The sequence below is a fragment of the Anoplolepis gracilipes genome, chromosome 5, assembly GCF_047496725.1.
Source record: "Anoplolepis gracilipes chromosome 5, ASM4749672v1, whole genome shotgun sequence".
NCBI lineage: Eukaryota > Metazoa > Arthropoda > Insecta > Hymenoptera > Formicidae > Anoplolepis > Anoplolepis gracilipes.
Genome location: NC_132974.1, coordinates 11925463 through 11941073, shown reverse-complemented (window position 1 = coordinate 11941073; position 15611 = coordinate 11925463). Strand labels below are relative to the sequence as shown.

Here is a 15611-nt window from a genome sequence, read left to right as displayed (position 1 = left end):
GTGCGAATTTTTTATTGTTATTAGCGGCTGCGACAAGTTTGCATTCTATAAATACAATTGTTTACAGCAACGATTAAAAATCGAGGGATTGTTTTAAAGGAATAGTATCTACTAAAGAAGATCTACTATCGCGAAATGTCGCAAAATACTGCTTGCTGATTCGAAGACAAACTACGAAATCGTGCGAGCGACTTTCAATTCACTAACGTCTCACGTGCATTTTCTATATAATTCTTGATCAATTTTTCTGAACAAAGAACTCGTTGCATTCATAAATCCGTTGACAATCAACGAGCTCGAATTCTCGCGTCTATCTAATTAATCGAGAAAAAAATGCTTCCCTCGTGGACAAGTCAAACAAAAATCACTCTTGCGTCTCTTTAGCGAGAGAATTCAAAATGCATTTTTGAACGGTATTTCTTTTTTCAGACATCGTACAGTGAAATCAACGTATATAGTCTGCGAGATAACACAAGTCTACTCGATTACGCACACTATACATACAAACGTGAGCCTGCTGAATATTAAACGTCTCCCCGATAATAAACCGAAATGCTATTAGCAATTCAATTAATTGCCGATAATCAGCGGTTCGGAATATTCCGCTACGATTAATTATACATGTCGTCGAGCCCGGCTAGAAGTATTCGCACAAAACTACCCTGTGTGTTCCCCGGCCAATTATACGGATCGCGGCGGATCGACTCTTTCATTTTGACAATTAATTGTGATGAGTCGAAAGAGGGAAGACGCGCCTTCTCTCGATTAACGTCTCTCTACGTCGCGGACTCAATTACGTCAATTTCGTTTACGATTTATCGTTAAGCGATGGAAGAGAAAAACATCACGATGATATAAACGAGTCGAAATGAACAGTAAAACGTATAATATAAATTTTACCATTTATCTCAGATTAATCCCAAGGATTTTTCCAGTTTAATGTATTATTTAAAAATCATGTTTTACCACACGCTATTGTACCAGGTTGAATTCAAAAGGATTATACAGAAATGATTGATAATTAACATTCATCTTCGATAACCACTGAATTTTACTATATGTTGGCATTATTTTATTGCTATTTTAAATTCTAATTCTTTTCGGCTTTAATCGAAAAAGGATTTTTGTGTGCTCGTAGAGATAAAGATATTACTGTGTGTAACGCAATTCCCCCTGCATGCTTTATCTAACTACTAATAGATTTTTCTACGGGAAGACGGTATCTTTCTTCTAAAATAGCGACAATAATGATTCTTTTAAAACTTTGTCCAATTCGCGGACAACATTCCTCCAACTAGGAGAAACTGTCATGAAGACAATCCCATTCAAATACCTCTTGGAAAAATCTTTTCAAGATATATAGGGTGAAAGATTTAACCTGTCACGAAGCTTACTCAAGATCAAAGTTTACTCAAGAGATTACAGGTTCCTAAATATTTTTCTAACATGCTCTACAGATCTCAATCCTTAACAGTATTATTAAGAATACATTAGCTAACATTTGCCTAAAAAATTTGAATCTTTATTTTTGTGCATTATTTAAATTATTACTCTTCAACTTGTTTAACAATTATCATTAATTAATGGCTTAAAGAATATTATTTACGAAAACAGCTATTGCTAGCTAGATAATTGCTGTTAAAATAGTTCAATTTATTGATATTAAAATGCTTAGCAATTCTTTATTAAATTCACCGATACTAATGCGATTATCATAGAGAAATCAAGGAGAAATGTTCATTTTCGAGTTATATTATAAGGAGAAATATTATGAATTATATTCAATAGACACGCGACCGATATATACGCTACGAGGAAAATATTGGCGCTAGATAGTGGCATCGATCATGTGTTGCTACTGTCGCAAGCCCACTACAAACTTCTTATTTACCGCTTCTCGCGTCACTACCCTCTCTCTATCTCGGTTCTATCGAAATTTAATCTCCGCGTCTTAGCTCGCCTGGAAAAGCATTTAAACCAATTACATTCAACCCTGGTTTATCGTAAATGGGAATAATTTCACGAATCTCGCGCAGATGCTCGTGAATAAAATACTTCTTCTTTGATAATTGATGGAATTTAAGGAAAAGACGGAGCTTTGAGAAGAGGAAGATGAAAATGGCTGTGTGGCCCTTTCGTTTTAATTCAACAGCCAAAAATTGCTTTCAAAACGATTTGAATAATCTTCGATTTATGAAGCAACCATGAAAGGACGAACGCAAAGTAAATTAATAAATTAGCAACAGCTGATCGTAATTGACTCTTTTAGTACACGTTGACAAGAGACTCGCACTAAAAGGACCAATTAAGCAATCAGTCGAATTAGTCGGTGGATTTTTGCGCGCAAGAGAACGGAGTGCGACAGCAGAAAGGATATTAAAATGGAGGGTTCGAGATCAAAAGAGGGGAAAAGCGAGCTTATAATTTCCTTGCGAAAATACACACAGCGAAACGCGATTCACGCCGGCAAAATATTCCCGGAAGGAAATCTCTTAACGTCGATGAAACGTTCTTAAGATCGCGAGAGAGAAACAGGGAGAGAATACGAGAGTTTGGAGGGAACGGTAGGGGAAAGATCAAAAGAAAGAGAGACCGACGTACACTTACTGGCGAGCATAACGGTGGTGGCATTTCCTCCGAGTGCATCTTTCAACAGCCAAGTAAGAGAGGAATCCCTATAAGGGATGTATCTTTTGCTTGTTCCACTTCCGGTCGAGCCTTTCTTCTCAACAAGTGCAGATATGACGTTTCCCAAGGCCACTAGACTCTTGTTGATATTCGCTCCTTCCTACAAACGATAGCAAAAAAAAAGGACAACGTCAAAATACTATTAAAATTATTAACAATAAAAATTTATCTTATTTTCAATTTTAAGAATTTTTTCTCAAACATTTACAAAAATAATTTCGATAATTATTTGATTTTGTATAAATCGCGAAATTAATTGTTCGACTAAATTATATAATTGTATTTTCACATCAATAACATTTGAAACAAAAGTTTGCCGGCAATTGTTTATTCGTAAAAATTTGTTTAACGTATGACTTTTTAATAACAAAGCATACTTTCACATGTGAAACACCACCAGTGATGATTCTTGAGTTTTCGCGACGTCTTGATTCTTTCTTTTTAGAAGGCATAATCATCACATTAACGTCGATATTCAATCAATGAATCAGGTTGCACATTAATTAATTTACAGAGCACAAATGTATTTAATTTAATTTATTTAAGTAATATCAATATTAAAAATACATTTTATACTATTTTTATGACGTATCACACTTATGAGTGAAATAAGAATTAATGACATTAATGACATTAAAACACTGATGTACTTTGACAGATCAAAGCATATGTATCTCATGTGCCTCAAAAATATAGAAATAGAAACATTTCACTTGTTTACGCACGTTTTACGTTAATATTTTCGCGAGTGAAACTCTCCCCGGCGCGGCGGTCGATTAGTCGCGATGGCGGCCAGGGGGAGATTGATAACTCGGCGAAACTCCATCCGTTCATCCGTTCGGCCCTCGCGAATATCGATTTTCATCGCGCGAAATTCAGCCGGCGAATATATCATTCCGACGGAGGATATTATTTTTAGGGAATGACTCACCTTCAGTCGATGAACGCCGCCGCAGGTGGCCGCGCTCTCGCTGCCCGCTAGATCGACCAGGTGTAACCTGCTGCCGGCGTGCTGAGTAACGTCCTGCCTCCCGGAGGACGTGGTGCTGTCACCGTCAGAAGGACCCTCGGCATCGGCCGTCTGTTCCTGCTGCGTGAGATCGACGGTCAGTAGAGCGTGGCTACGGCTGCTGCTGGGATTCTGAAGTGTCGAGGCTGTCTTTCTGGCCTTCGTGCCCTTCTCTACGTATGACATCAACGATGTCAGGTTCTGGACCACGTGGCGCGTTAATCCTGAAAGAGACCAAGTGTTTGATGGAAGTAAGAGATGATGAAATGGGGAGCAGAGAGATGATCTATTGATGTATCGGTTGAATTTTATTGTTGAAGCGGATTACGATGGTAAGAAAAAAAAAAAATACGATGGATCGGTCCAGACATTTTTAAGAGATACTAAAAGATCTCAAAATTTGAAATTTAAAAATTCGAAAAATGCAGAAATTATATCAACGTTTTGGAGAACGTTAAAATTCGCTGTGATTCAATTATTCAATGATAAAAAATAAATTGTACTAGTTTTGATTTAGATTAGAAATGCAAAAATATGCAAAAATAACAAGAGAATGATTTTAATAAATTTATTTCTATATACATATAAAGAACAATCTCATATCAATATTTCAAGCATCAAATTTTACAAATATATGCACAGAAAAAAAGAATATTCTTATTTTGACAATATCCTTAGTTTCACAATGTAAATCTTGAAATGAGATTATATTACGTTAAACAAAGAAAATTTATTTGGATGAAGACATTTTATATAGTTCAACTAAGAAAAATATATTCTTGTTATTTAAGAATAATTTTCTTGAATGGAGAGGAAAACATGTTGGATAAAAGAAAATAGCACATGTTCAAATCGAAGATTATAATTTTCTTAGAGTTAAAATAATTATTTTATTCCTGAAATGACAATCGTAGTATTGAAGTAAGACTATAATATTGTTGAAATTTAAGACTTTTAAATTCTTCCAAGATAATTATAATTTGTTGCGTATATATGAAATAATCAACGCGTTCATATGAAATATATAAGTTTTGATTTGACACTTACTTCTTTTCTGTGTGTATATATTTAATTACGGCATTTTATGATTTATTATACGAAAGAAGTAATATTAATAAAATTACAAACATTATTTTCGCATAATTAATAATAAATTTAATATTCGATATCCAAAATACATAATATTTAATGCATTACTGTATTTATCTCTTTATTGGACTGTAATATAACGCGGAGAATGGAAGAGATATTACAGCGTGAAGAAAGGTGGTCGTGCGGAGAAAAATAAGCGGTGAAGATTTAAACAGCGCAGACTTAGGTACACACTGAATAAGAAGACCCTCGAGAAATTTTAGCCGACGTCCTCGGTACACGACATTTCACGGTAAACGCGAGCGGAGTACCTTGAACGTAAGGTCCTAGTCGAGGATGTTCTCGAACTCGGAGCCGACTCGCACTCGTCGACGGCTGCAAGAGATCTCTCACCCTCTCGTTATATATCTCCAGATAACTGAAACAGAGATATAATTTCAAAAGGACTCTCACACGTACGGTTAATATTATTGTAAGCGGTTGTGTTACTATTCTCGTCTGTCATGGATTTTCTTTCTCATTATTAATTAAATGTAATATTAATTATATCTGATCAATCATAATATATCTAATTAATTGTACAGCAAAAATATATTTTTAATAATTGTATGAGGATGAATCTGTTGACTATCGAGTCATCATAATTAATCATTCATCAATATTCATATAATCAAAATAATGCTCATAAATAGCGTCAAAATTGCAAATTTCGATTTATAAAATATTATAATTAAAGAAATTATTATAACTTAATTATAATTATTAATTATAACTTTGAAGAATTACATTTGAGATACAAAAGGTATCTTATCTTATTATCGATTGGAATAAAGACTCGTGCAAAATGCAATAGATTTCAAGCAACACTTTTACTTTTGAAGCAAAAAGAATATAAAACGATTAAAACTGTGGTTTCACTCACATCACAGTTTAACACTCTTAAACAAACACTATCTTCTTCTCTCGGCAAGAATTTAAATTGTCTTATTAATTATAGATATCTATGAAAAAAATTTATTAGCCACGTCAGTTACGCAGACTCGTCGGTTCTTGACGATAAAAAGAAGAGGAAAAAGAATCTCGAATTTTGTTATCGATGCACAAGAATGCGATGCGTTCCAAGACGAACGCGAGAAGACGCATACGATGACACGTGAGTGCCACGTGTACGAGGAGGCTTCCGTGGATCCTCTTAACGTCATTATCCGAGCCGTTGCGTCCGCGAAACGTTCGCACGTGCCTTCGTAAATCGGCTTAACGACGTAATCGGGTAGCCTCGGTCACGTTCACCAGGTAAAACAACCTTCTCGTCTCTCTCTTTTCCTTCATCTTTCCTCTTCTTCACATTCCTCGACGAAGCGTCACACGAGCCTTTTCGATCGCGTCGTACGATCTGTACAAGAGATAGCGATAGTTTTTCCAAATTTCTACGTATCTATTTCCGCAAAATAGATAAGGAATTTATATGACAGGTGGGAATATTGGACTATCTTTTACACTCAAAAAAACGATCTTGCAACTTGAACAAAAATTTTCTAAGTATAAAAAATGAACTGACACAGATAAATTATTAGCAAATACTGTGATACTGCATATATTTTGCACCTAATCAATTTAAATGACAAAGACAGAATTTATATCTGTACTATTAGTGTAATTTAGACAGAAAATTTTTCTGTGATGCCTATCTTTTCTAAGGCTTATAATTGTCAAGGACAATTATATTTATGATTAATGTTTGGCAATGAAATCTAAATTTTCTAGAGGTATTGCTAGAATATTGCTGCTATAAATTCTATACGTGACAAACAATATTCTAACAGATACAAAAAGTAGCGATAAATTTTCATTGAGACATCTAGAAATCTATCTACATTAGCAAAATATTTTTTTAAATGTAGACTTACAAAATATAGAGATGTTGAAATAAATCTCATTATGTTATAAAATTAATTATAAAATAAAACGTAACACTTCTACTATCTTTAGTGAATTTGTCTCGATCTAAAACAAGAATCTTCCATTTCTTTTTGTAACTAGATGTACTCACTACAATATGTGTATAATATTTATTCTGCTTATGCATGATAATATAATTTAAGCCAATTCCCTTTTCAATAGCTCATTATTTTCCTCGTATCTTAATCTTTACAGATTTCTCTGTCCTTGTAAAAAGATAGTTCTTAAAAAGAATTATGCGAGTGTCCGAGTTTTACAACTGCTTACAACCGAATGCACACAGGTGTACTTTTATATTTCTCGAAAAAAAGTTCTGCCGTCCATCTTCCTTGACCCGAAGATACACCCGCTTATCGGGTTGCGACGGCCGTTACAGCGACGTAAATTGTGCGGCAGAGAAATTTTAAACGAACAAAGCACAATGTTCCTGACCTCGTTCGCCAGAAAGACTTATACGTTCACGCGAGTTGGCGTAAAGATCGTAGCAATCATCACAATCAATGCGTCGGATTGGGCGCTTACCAATTGAAATTTTCTTTCGTTTCTCGCGATAATATCTCTGGAAGGATGTAAAAATCGCGAGGGATATTGCATGGCGTTTCGCTGGAACACGCTGCGTATTTTTTTTCCAATTTCCTGGGCGCGATAAATTTTTCGTGCCGTGCAATAACGAATCTTCATCATCGACAATATCGCAATTGCTTCAGTGATGTATTTACAAATGAAAAAATAAATTTAGAAGTTGTTACACAGCAGAAGATTATTTAAAACTAATCTAATTGCATCTAGAAAGCAACTTGCTTTTAATCAACTTCGTTGGTACAACTCACTTAAAAATGCATAGAAAGAAAAGAGGGATATAAGTAATTATTTTTTTGCAATCTTAATAGCAAATAAAAATTGAATGCGTAGAAAGATAAAATCTGCAGTTAATATGAAATGTAATGGTGGATCATAATTTGTAATTTATTTTTGCGTTATATACAACTCGCGAGTCCTTTTAAACTTATTATTTATTCCTAATTGAGGACACTGAATCTCTCGAGGGAAAATCCATGTGACACAATCTCCTTTGAGAATATACCGAGTGACAGCAAAGTTCGATAGCCGATAATTAATGAAAATTAATACCTATATTGAATTATCACTAATCGATGACGTCTAATCTCGTCGATTTCCAGAGATCTCGTTGTTTAATTTACTCTAACAAATAGCAATTCTTTCTTTCCATTATCTATCGTCGACATTGATCGGAAAGCATATTATTTTTATTCGAGAAACTTTCTAAATAATAATTCTCCAACAGCTGTGATTTACTTAGCATTAGATTTCATTTTGAGAATGCGCGCCAAACATTATTACATCGGGTTGTGAAAAAACGTATGTTTCGTTTGAGAAACCACTTGGATTCAGCTCATTAAACTCGAAACAGTTTGGCGTGTGGATTTCATACCCCATCACAAGACGCGCGAAAACTTTGCCGAGGGAGGGGTCGGCGCCCGCGTTAATTATCGTTAATTAATGATATCCTCTGGCTCAATGGCGGGTGGAGAAAATAGCGAAGGCCATTTATTACGAGCCTTAACTTTCGAGTATCCTCCGTCTCCATCTGCCGAAACGGGGCTGACGCGAAGGGGCTAGTTTTCGCGAAAACGGCGACCGTCGGCGTCTCTCTTTTTCGTGTCTGGCGAATATTACGCCGCCGTAATAGGAATCGATTCTGCAGCCCCCGATATCTGAAGGACGGGAAAACCTTCGGTCGTGAGGGAAGGAATCATCGAGCATCGAGCGACTTGCCTGTCGCGCGAAATGTAATCCTCGCTCCTCGAGCCTGGCGTCATCAAAATACTTGGCGCGTTGACCTATTGTTATGGTTTCTTGTGCATTAAGATTTCTTTACTCTTTATTATATAGTATCGTCAAAGGATAAAACAATATTTGCGTCAGTAATTTCCTTGCTCCTTCTTCTACTGTCACTCAAAAATCTCAAAATAAATTCGATATTTTAGCTTTCAAGAGTGATCTCTTGGAAAATTATATTTAGAGAGAGAATTCAATTTGAAAACACCTATCTGGTATAAGTTAATATCGCATTTACTAACAATATATAATGTGTGTGTAAAATATGCATGTAGAAAAAGGTTTATAAAAAGATTGCATAATTAATACGACGAACAAGAGGAGATATTTTTGGGGAAAGCAATTTTTAAAAATACCATTTATGCGTCACTTCGTCGATGATCAAACGAGGGGAAAGGGAAGAAGAGACAAAGAGACAAAGGACTTCCGGCTCTGAGCGACGAGAATGATAAAGGTAAAAGTTGTAAGCTTCAACGAGCAGAATACTCGCGATAAAGACGCTTCCGATCACCCTCGATAGTCCTACGTGTAAAAGGCCATAAAGGGCTCTCAGAGTTAACTGACCTGGGTCAATGTTTCTCGTACGCTCCACTTGCGTTCGTGTTAGTTGTGTGAGATGGACACGGTGAGAATTTGGGTAAAACTTAATTTTTTAAAAATCATATAGTAGCAGGGTTGGAAAGTAACGCGTTACTTGTAACGCCGTTACAGTTACTTTTTTTTAGTAACGAAGTGATAACGACGTTATACTATTTTTTTTTTTTTTCTGTAACTGTAGCGGTAACGTAGTTATATTTTTTTAACAGTTAATTTTATCGTTACTTTTTATATATAGAAGCTATTTATGACATATTATATTTTCTATTTTCGTATATTCTAATTATCAATTATCAACAGACATTCATATAGATATTCAAATCCGTATTTAGAACGTGTTAACAACTTTATAAGCGCGTTCCGAATACGAACCATAATTATGACAGTACAAAAAATATATCGTGTATTTGACTATAATTATAAATTTAATGTAAACTAAAATTTTTATTTATACTTTGAATGTTTAAAAATTTTTTTTTATTATTTATGGTTTTACAAATTAAAAATAAAAAATTTTAAAAATTTATTAATATTTTGTTAATATTTTAATTATTAATTTTTTTAATAAAATATATTACAAAAGTATATTTTTTATTTAATTTTTAATCTTGTTTTAACATTAAAAAAGTAACGAATAGTTACTTTTTTAAGTAACGATAACGGTAACTAGTTACTTTTTAAAAATAACTTTCCCATCCCTGTGTAGTAGTAGGTTCTCAAATATTTCGTTACATATGTGTGTATGTTACAGTTGAGTTTTATTATTTGAAATATTATAAAAATAAAGAGCATATGATCAGCGTATTGACTCTTTAATTATTTATCTAATTTAAAGTCGATAAAATTTAATGAAATTTATCTTTGAAAACATTCGGATGTATGTATTTTTATTGCGTGTTTTTTTTACGATTTATCTGTTTTGTTTGAAAATCGGGTAAAAGTAAGCAAATGGTAATATCCGACACATAAACGAACGAATAATCGATACAAACAGTTCGTTACTTTGAAAGTGCAATGGTTATTCGAGATAAATCAAAATAAAGCACAGCTCACGGACCAGGTAGTGTCGGTATAATATGAATTTGTTTAATTATTATGTTTTTTTATATGTATAGCTCCCGGACATGGAAAATGACTTTGTTCACTTTATTTACAATGCAAATGTAAGCAATTTCGTATGATATCGTAACGCGATAACGTAACAGTAATCGAAGAATAAATACAAATGTCCCAGTTACGGTCAGTCTGTCATAAAATATAAATACTTTTAACGTATAATATTCACGCAAAACATAATTATATTCTTCTACATTTAACCGTGTTGCTTTCAAGCAGAAGAAACTCTATACTTTTTATAAAAACCAATGTCAATCTCTTTTATTTTTTCATGTATTACATATCGGGCTGTTTCATAAATTACATGTAAATTCATTAACAATAAAATATCGCGTGACATTAATATAATAAATTTTTCACATTCCAACACAGATAAAGGACAATATGTCTCCTTGATCAACGTTACTGATCATCAAACATTTAACAATGTGTACCACATCACGAGAGAGCTACATCTCCAAAACAATCCGTTGAGTGCGCCATCGATCAACAATTATTCTCATTAGACATTGACATTTAATGCGCTTCTAAGTCGCGTCCCACGTGATATAGAGATAGCATGCCGGTCGGCTCTTTCCGTCCGCAATGAAACGGTAAGCCATCAAAAGCTCCGCATTACTTATGGCTGATTGATCGATAGAGCTCTCTCTCTCTCTCTCTCTCTCTCTCTCTCTCTCTCTCTCTCTCTCTCTCTCTCCCCGCCCATCCCACCCTTTGCGTGGGTCTCTGTCTTTCCCCCAGCCCCTTCTCACTCTCGACGGAGAGCTTTAATTCGACTTCGGGCGCGTTTTCGATTACCGGCCTGATCATTACGCGATCGCGACCGAATCGCAAATTCAATTCGATCCGTCTCTATTTGCCGAATTGGCCGTCATTTAGCGCATGCACGGTTCCATCCGAGAAACGCGAACGCACGTCGAAAGAATTTCGCGGTTTCTACGTTCAAATAAAAGTGTTATTTACTTTTTTTCAGCGCGGACACGTCATTTGACTTTCCTTTCCGTTCCAGCGGACATTAATACGTTGTGATTGCGTGTTTCAAGTGTGGAAATTTCTTCTGACATGTATTTTCTTTTGTTTTTAGCAAGTATGATAAATCGAATATTGTATAAAATCTAGATCTTTATTAAAATTTCTTTATTAAAAACATGACCTTTTAACCGAAGATTTCCAGAATCTTTTAATTAGAACACGTTTACGCTAATAATTAGGAATTGTATAGATTATATTATGTTAGAGAAAAAATCCATCATACACACACACACACACACACACACACACACATATATTCAAATAAAGCGGATAAAGAATCTGTTGTAGCATCTGTCACGTCTCGTGAGATATTGGTATGCTGTATGTATATCTAATGTAAGTGTTATCAGGTCTTTTAAACTGATACAGAGTATAATATAATATAATAAAAATAATAAAAATATATAAATAAAATAAATAACATGCACGGTATACATTAATTAAGAGCTTTCAGTTGAAAATTATAAAACAGTCTCTTCTCATATATATTCATAAGTATTAATTAAATATTCGAAAATTTAGCGACGTAGAATATTATCTGTGATCCACAAAAGAGCATAACATTTCCTATTCAACCGTATTTTACGCCAGTCATGTAAAACGAATACATTATCATCTTTTTAAATAATGAATATTACTAACGCGAGTTCGTCGTCACATTATGGAAACATAGCGGAATATAATGTTCATATCCATCAGTAGAGAAAAGGAGAGAGAGAAAAAAATATATTTTTTATTAATTAATTTTCTTCCAATATTTTAGCCATTTTAAAAGAGATTGATATTCCTTATTATAAAGACTCAGAGATCTCATTATTAAAATAAAAGGTTGGAAATTTTACAATTACATCGCTCTTTGCCATTTGTATTACAAATCATACATTACGGATCATTAATAAAAGTTTTTGCATTACTGTCATTAATTTTTACTTAGATTTAGTTAGACATCGATTATCGGATCGATCCAAAATTATATGCTACGTTTCTAACGATTCTTCTAAAAATAAATACCGGCTTAAAGATTCAATGCTTATCTTGCAGAATAATAAATTCGTCCTCAAACAACATTTCATCTTTCTTTCAATCGAATTATGAGTTATACATTTCGTAATTTACGAAATTACATATTTTACGTTTGTTTTGAACGTACTCGTAAGAGGGAAAAAATATGCGATGTCAAATTCAAAAACGACGAAAAGATGAACCAAATAAACTGGATTTTTAGCAAACGAGAGAGTTTATTTAAAAACAAAAACTGTGAAATAGAAAATGCAAATCTCTCGAATCTGTCGCGAGAAACGAAGCATTGGAGAGAGAGAGAGAGAGAGAGAGAGAGAGAAAGAGAGAGAGAGAGAACGCGCGCGATCTCCTGAAATCGATGACAGGCCACGTGACAATTCCCGGACGACACACGTGCGTTATAACGTATTGACGTTTAGACATGTGTCGGTCGTAGTATTGTTGTTGCCTCGTAAATTTAATTATACCTGTGCACCTTCACCCGGCGTTTATTGATAGACGATATTCACCAATAGGTATAATTACACAACAAAACGTGTGTGTCGAATTGCCTTCTCTTCTCATCCCTTTTCTCACGGAATACTATCTGCTACGTTTGTCTCTGTATATACATTTATCTTCGCGTATGTATACATCATTATCGTTGTTATGTTTATCCGCATATGCATTCAGGCATGTGATAATGACGATATACGAATGTATGGAACACGCCCTCGTAGATGAAACGGCCTGATTGCTTGGAAAAGTCCTACCCTCGCAAAAAGTAGTTAATTAGTTCTTTGAGCGAGCGCAAACGAGTTGCGGCCGCTGATAAAATGCATATAAATTCATTTCACATTTATTGTTAGCAAGGTCAAGCTTGTGTGCAATCTTACAGTTTTGTTCTATTCCTCTTTTAACGCTCGTATAGAATATGATTAGAATAATAAATTATATCCCATAATATAATATAAATTATATTATATGGTTAAAATAATATTATAGAATTATATATAGAATTATAATATAATATTATAGAATTATATTCTAATTTAATAACTAAAGAGTGAATAAATAGATATTCTAATACATATTTTTTTAGAAACTGTAAAACGACTCAGCTGTTTATTCTTGAAATGTCAATATAAAAGGGACTTGTAAGTTATTAATATTCTTATTACAGCAAATTTCAATTTCTTTATGTAAGCTACAAAAGCTCGGCATAACAAATGCAAAAACTTGTATCGGCAATCAATAAGCAACTTTGATATTCATAGATTTCCCGATTCCATTGCGTCAACCGTTGGTTACCACGATGTGGTGCTCACAGTAAATAAAATTCGCTCGAGCTTTCTTCGCTCTTTTCTTTCCACCCTGCCTTCTGTTACAACTACAGCCTCTTCGTAACCCCTTCGACTTCTACCCCAGTGAAGAAATCCCTTGGTCGGTAATTCCATTAGCTGCCATTTTTGTTATTTTCCACTCCGAGCATCGGCCTTTGCAACGCTTCACATCTTAATTCCGTGTTTCCATCTTCCTCATCCATCTTTATTCCACAAAACGGCGAAAGCCTGTCAATTAGTAACGACGTTGATAAAATTATACGAGTTGCGTAAGTATACGCGTCGATAATTTCTTTCATATCTATACATTATACATTATATATCTTTCTTTCATTTATATTTTTTTTCATGCGAATAATTTTGAAAGATTGTAACAAAAGATCCTTAAAAAAGGACCGATATTGAAGATACTGCATGCGAAAATGTTATCAATTAATATTCTAAATAATATTACAGCAATTTTCTTTTTCTTTTTTCTCTTATTGTTAGTTTCTTTTCACAGTTTTCTTTCTTTTCCATTCATTATCTTTCCCATGCTTCAAGTTGGCTTCTTTTCTTTCTTCCTTTTAATTCTTCAAGCTATTCAGCTCGGTTTTTTTTTTTTTTTTTTTTTTTTTTTACAATGAAGTGCGTGACGAGAATAAAGTTTGTGATCGATTTAGCGTTTTGCGATTCGCACGACTGAATTTTATTTATCGAGAGTCTTCGCCATCAGGCGTGTCGCCTCCGATTTTGGCATAGACGACAGCACAAATCCACGATCCAACGCCCATGTGTCAACGGGAGCCGTGAAATTCGATGGTCTTGCGTATCAATGGGAGATCCCACGCTCTTTCTTTGGCGTAGGCCAATATTCAACGTCGTGTCATTTCACGGTAGCTTCGAGCTTGTCATTCTCACGAGACGTATCGCTTGGTCTCATCATATATGCGAAATTGTAAGGATTTGATATTAATTTTTTTTCCAATTTAAAAATTGCACTTATTAAAAATATTATAAGAAATTGAACATCTAAAGTAAAGTCTTGATAAAAATTCATAAATTATAAAATTGTGCAATTATGTGAGTCAAATTTCGCAAATATAGATCTAATAATATCTCGATATTTCTGCACAAAAGTTACATATATATATATATAACTCAGTTTATGCAATTTTCGAGAATCCTAACTGTCAAAGCAAACATTCAAAGATCCGAGAAACCGCAGATCTAGTATTCCAAAAGAACCAGCTGTTCAAAACCAAATACTGTAATTAAACATGAAGCTCTAGAAGTCGTAGTTTAAACACGCAAAAATTCTCTAGAAACCTAGATATAAAGATCTTAGAACCTAAAAATGTTGTAATATGTGAATTGAAGCATTTTAGGAAAAAAATATCAGAACATTTTTTCAATTCAAGAATCTAACAATTCGACAAATTTCTAAAATATTCGAATTTTAATATCTAATGATCTGAATCTTCCAATATCGGATTAAAATAATTTTCTTTACAGATACTTGAATTTATCTCATACATTTTACTTATATTCTAGTTATATCGCACATATCGAAATCATCACATTATTCGAACATTCCTTTCTCAAAAAATACACGCTTATAACTCGTCTGTTCATCCTCAAGACAGCGGCTTATTTATACGCATTGCGTGCAACACCTTTTGCGCATCGTCAGACCACGAACTGGTGTCTGTCTTACTTGTACATAGATATTTGTATCCGATTGTGTAGGTGTATGTGTGTATGCAAAACGCTATCGCGTTTTACCGTTTCGATTCACGAGATCATACCGCCGTGATATCGCGCCATCGCCACTAATATCCGACGATACAGGCTGCTGCAAAGCCGAATCGTATCCTTTCGCCAATACGAGCGAAATAACGTGACCGAATTCTTTCATGCATGTTTATTCGTTCCAA

General features: G+C 34.2%; 1 protein-coding gene across 3 annotated transcripts in view; it reads right to left on the bottom strand.

Moving 5' to 3' along the window:
• Positions 1 to 15611, bottom strand: part of LOC140665964 (uncharacterized) — a 38176-nt gene that overhangs the window by 6497 nt on the left and 16068 nt on the right. For 2 of the 3 annotated variants that reach the window (XM_072892604.1, XM_072892605.1), the window contains 3 exons: positions 5101 to 5207; positions 3620 to 3921; positions 2608 to 2788 (listed from right to left, as the gene is read on the bottom strand). In XM_072892604.1, coding sequence (XP_072748705.1) covers positions 2608 to 2788; positions 3620 to 3921; positions 5101 to 5207 — 590 coding nt within the window. Of the gene's footprint in view, positions 1 to 2607; positions 2789 to 3619; positions 3922 to 5023; positions 5208 to 15611 lie in introns of those variants that run through there. The other variant, XM_072892606.1, reaches the window with a different exon arrangement.